Source organism: Suricata suricatta, chromosome 7, assembly GCF_006229205.1.
Source record: "Suricata suricatta isolate VVHF042 chromosome 7, meerkat_22Aug2017_6uvM2_HiC, whole genome shotgun sequence".
Lineage (NCBI taxonomy): Eukaryota > Metazoa > Chordata > Mammalia > Carnivora > Herpestidae > Suricata > Suricata suricatta.
Window position 1 is genome coordinate 85,668,934 of NC_043706.1, and position 5,272 is coordinate 85,674,205.

A 5,272-nucleotide genomic window follows, 5' to 3' on the forward strand; every position below is an offset into this window, starting at 1 on the left:
AGATAGTTGCAAATGACGTATCAGATAAAGGGCTAGTATCTAAAATATACAAGGAACTCACCAAACTTCACACCCACAAAACAAATAACCCAGTGAAGAAATGGGCAGAAGACATGAACAGACACTTCTCCAAAGAGGACATCCAGATGGCCTACAGGCACATGAAACGATGCTCAACATCACTCATTATCAGGGAAACATAAATCAAAACAACACTGAGATACCACCTCACACCAGTCAGAGTGGCTAAAATGAACAAATCAAGAGACTATAGATGCTGGCGAGGTTGTGGAGAGATGGGCACCCTCCTACACTGTTGGTGGGAATGGAAACTGGTGCAGCCACTCTGGAAAACAGTGTGGAGGTTCCTCAAAAAACTATCCATACAACTCCCTTATGACCCAGCAACAGCCATGCTAGGGATTTACCCAAGAGATAGAGAAATGCTGATGCATAGGAGCACATGTAACCCAATGTTTATAGCAGCAATGTCAACAATAGCCAAAACATGGAAAGAGCCTAAATGCCCATCACCTGATGAGTGGATCAAGAAGATGTGATATATATACACAAAGAAGGATTTAATTCTAATTAACCTGAAGTTGTCCAAAATGCTTCAAGTTAACTAATAAAAGCAGCCTAGATTTTAGGTAACATTATTAAAAAATTAATGACTTCAAACAATGGACACTGAAAAGAATGTCTCCAATTTCCAAAGCAAACTTAAAATGCAGCATTTTGTAGGGATTTACCCAAAGGATACAGAAGTGCTGATGCATAGGAGCACATGTACCCCAATGTTCATAGCAGCAATGTCAACAATAGCCAAAACATGGAAAGAGCCTAAACACCCATCACCTGATGAGAGGATCAAGAAGATGTGGTATATATATACAATGGAGTGTTACATGGCAATGAGAAAGAATGATATATGGCCATTTGTAGGAAAGTGGATGGACCTTGAGGGTGTCATGCTAAGCGAAATAAGTCAGGTGGAGAAGGACAGAAACCATATGTTTTCACTCATAGGTCTAACAGGAGAACAGGAGAAGCCTAATGGAGGACCAAGGGGAGGGGAAGAGGGAAAGAGAGTTGGGGAGAGAGGGATGCAAAACTTGAGAGACTATTGAATGCTGAAAATGAACTGAGGGTTGAAGGGGAAGGGAGCTGGGGGAAAAGAGGTGGTGGTGATGGAGGAGGGCACTTGTGGGGAAGAGCACTGGGTGTTGTATGGAAACCCATTTGACAATAAACTAAAAAAAAAGAGAATTCATCATGAGAAAAAAAATAAATAAATAAAATAAAAATGCAGCATTTTGAACCTGGGTATAAATCAAGTGAAAAATAAACTAACTAAGATACATATTTTTAAAATATGTATTTTATTTTCAAAATAAAATAGAATACAGTATTGAAAAGAATTACATTTTAAAAGACTGCAGAGTTTCTGGAACATTACCTGATAAATGGCACCCTCAGGTCATTCATAGAATGAAGAGGAGCGTATATTCCCTGTTCATCCCACCACTTGTGAGCCAGGGCCAGGAATGTTTTTACCTCACTGCTGTCTACAGTGGTCCGAGAAGTGCTGTACGGTCTTGTCCAAGGGTACCTATAAGGTCAAAATAAAGAGCCAGGCAAAAACAGACATTTAGAACAATGTAACACAGGATTTTTTTGTAAGCAGATATTCGAATTTATAATTTATTAGATTCTAAATACATGTGTTGCTCATTTTTGATGCTTCAAACCCAAGTTTTCTTATAATTACACTGTAAATATATATACATATATATTTATAAAAACAAACATATATATACACATATATATTTATCCACATATATACATTCACAGATGAAACAAAGTTAATTTGCTTTCAAAGAAAATTCCAACAAAAATGGAATGGTACAAAACTTGGCTTCCTTGGTCTACATCTAATAGTAATGATGATAATAATATAAATAGGAATAGTAGTAATAGAAGTAGAAATGGTAAAAGCAACCATTTATTGTGCACTTACTAAATGCCAGGTACGACTTAAGAACTCCACATATGTCATATGTCATCTAAGCTAATTGTCATGGTAACTGTAGAAGGTAGGTGCTATTATTACCCCTATTAACAGAAAAGGAGAGGGAGGCTCAGAGAGATTAAGTCAGCAGTAGAGCCAGGATCTGAACCCAAGTGCACCCCTCTTTCTTCATTTCTACGGCTATCATCCTGATCCAAGCTACTATCGTCTCTGGCTCAAAGTACTCATTGTCCTAGCTGTCCAAGTAGTCTGCCTGCTTCCTACCTCTCCCCACCCAATTCTGTTCTCTACAATGCATCCAGCGTGTTCTGAAATATAAATACAACCATGCTATTTTTCTGCATAAAATCCATGGTTTCCCAGTGATGTTAGGAAAAAAATTCAAAATCCTTAGCGTAGCCTACAATGCTCTGAATTATTTGGTCCCCAATTTCTTCCCTCCCCAAACCCACTTTCCAGCCACATGGGCCTTCTCTCGTTTCCTTGCAGGGACCCCACTTGCTTCTTCCTCAGATACTTTTATATGTTGTTCCCTCCGCCTGGACCATTCTTCTCACATTCCCTTCCCTCCTCTGCAGACCTAATTAATTCCTTTTCATCCTTCAGACCTTAGTTTAGATGTAATGCCATCTAAGAAGTCTTTCCTGACTCTCAAAACTGGGTCATATTTTAACCTCCATATAATGTTGTATTTCTTCATAGAGCTATGTGACAATATGATTATGCCTCCTCACTAAGCACTATGGGGGCAAGACATGGACTGTCTCGCCTACCATTTTATTCCTAGAGACTAGCACAGTTTCTAGAACACAGCTGGTCCTCAGAAAATATCTGTCAAATGAATAATCTAATAAAGATGGCCCAGTAAAGTATATAATTCACCTAAAAATTTTTTTTAATACAATGGGATCAAACAAGGACTAAACAGGAATCAGACCCTCTACCATATTCCATGTCAAAGTATATAACAGAAAAATCCTCCAGAAGTTCTTGGGTAAGAAAGAATAAGGTTGTCACATTAGAATAAGGAATGCCTTTCGAATTTTTACTGTGTTTTTCGTAGCTACATTGACAACATTCTATACTGATTACTTACTATTCTTTTAAGAGTTAAAGATCATGCTTCTTTAATATTGTCTTATGAATATTACCTTCTTTTTCCATGCTTCGTGCAAAGCCTCAATAATCAATGTCTAATTTACAATAGGTAACAGCAGGTAGACTCAGCTCAGTAGACTACCAATGATTTCACATACATCCGATTTCAAATGAGCTAGCTTATTTACAAGTGAGCGTGCACTTGGGAAACACATAAAGTTCATATCTTTATGCAGTATTTTTCACAAGGCTAGAAATTGCCTTATAAAATAAATACTGACGTTCTTTGATTCAAACTTACACCTAGAAACTGTGTAATTATCCACCTGATATTTATGTTATACCCAAATCATTTATGATTTTAAACACTGCATTATTTGTATCTTGTCACTAAGTACATCTCTAGGTAATACAGTCTTACATTAAAAATAAAAGCTATATTTAAATATGGATGAAGGGTATGCTCTAGATGTATACTGTATTACAACTTTTCTATAGGCTTGAAATTTTCCAAATTAAAAGTTGTTGGAAAAATGAGAATATTTAAATAAATAAAAGATACCTTAATTGAACCACATGTGCTATTTCATACTAACAGTGTTTATTAAACACAATCAATACTAAACTATTATTGTACATAATTATGTACATTTTTGCCAGAGGGGTGAATGAAGTTACCTGTGAATTTTTATTCTATTCAAGCAGGCAGAAGTCATTCTGTAGGACTTGAACCACATGATTCTGTATTCACTGAAAACCCATGGTTTAGTCTGCGGAGTCCAACTGAACTGATTCTCTGAATAAACTGAAAGTAAAAAGTAAGTAATCTCTATGCCCACCGTGGGGATCAAACTCACAACCCCAAGATCAAGAGTCACAATCTTTACCAACTCAGCCAGCCAGGAACCATGGAAAATAAAAACTAAATGTCTTGAAAAAGCATACCACAGTATAAATCCCTGATATGCATATAATTGAAGAACCTATTTTACATGGCAATCTCATATTACAAGTGATCAGCAAAACGGTTTCCCCTTAATTTGGGGTTTTATTCTAAAATATAAAATAAAGGTCTTGCATTTTGCCATCTACCTATAATCAGAAATTTTAATTAGCAAAAAAAAGTAATACATATGTAAAAGTTTTTCATGCCATTAGTTTCTGCACCTGGATTATGCTGCACGATTATAAAAACTGATATTCAAAGTAAAACTGTGACCTTTTAAAACAAGGATCATCTGAATTCTGAGGTTTGTCAAAACTAGCTCAAATTCTGTCACATTAGTTACACGAAATGATTTATACATATGCTGCACCATTTACAAAAGAAAAACTGTATATGTGTGTGTATATATGTATACATACCATCCTAAAATAATCACTCCTCCAGTCTTGATGTTCAAATTTACAGAGACCTGCCTTATGAACTAGTTACTCTGCTGCAAACATACAGTTGTTCAATAAACATTTAGCAAAGTAGACCTTAGAGCAAATTACTAGGGACATTATAAAGTTCACTCAAATGATTTTTTGACAGTAGTACAAAATCAGTTCAATGGAGGAAAAAAATAGTCTTTTCAATTAATGGGGTTGAAACAATTGGGTATCATAGACCAAAAAAGAAAATGTACATCTAAATCTCACTTCTTATATAAAAATCAACTTAAAATGGATCATTGATCTAAATGCAAAACCATTATACTTTTAAAAGAAACTACTGAAAATCTTCATGACTTAGGATTAGGCACAGAGAAATGAACAAATCAGGAGACTATAGATGCTGGCGAGGGTGCGGAGAGACGGGCACCCTCCTACACTGTTGGTGGGAATGTAAACTGGTGCAGCCGCTCTGGAAACCAGTGTGGAGGTTCCTCAAAAAACTATCCATACAACTCCCTTATGACCCAGCAATAGCACTGCTAGGGATTTACCCAAGGGATACAGAAGGGCTGATGCATAGGAGCACATGTATCCCAATGTTTATAGCAGCAATGTCAACAATAGCCAAAACATGGAAAGAGCCTAAATGTCCATCACCTGATGAATGGATCAAGAAGATGTGGTATATATACACAATGGAATACTACATGGCAATGAGAAAGAATGAAATCTGGCCATTTGTAACAAAATGGATGGACCTAG

At 36.4% G+C, this 5,272-nt stretch overlaps 1 protein-coding gene across 1 annotated transcript in view; it reads right to left on the bottom strand.

Annotated features, from left to right (window-relative positions):
• Positions 1–5,272, bottom strand: part of COQ3 (coenzyme Q3, methyltransferase) — a 24,594-nt gene that overhangs the window by 13,948 nt on the left and 5,374 nt on the right. Inside the window, exons 2-3 of the mRNA XM_029945412.1 lie at positions 3,809–3,935; positions 1,460–1,612 (exon numbers count right to left, since the gene is read on the bottom strand). Of these exons, the coding sequence (XP_029801272.1) occupies positions 1,460–1,612; positions 3,809–3,935 (280 nt within the window). The remainder of the gene's footprint in view (positions 1–1,459; positions 1,613–3,808; positions 3,936–5,272) is intronic.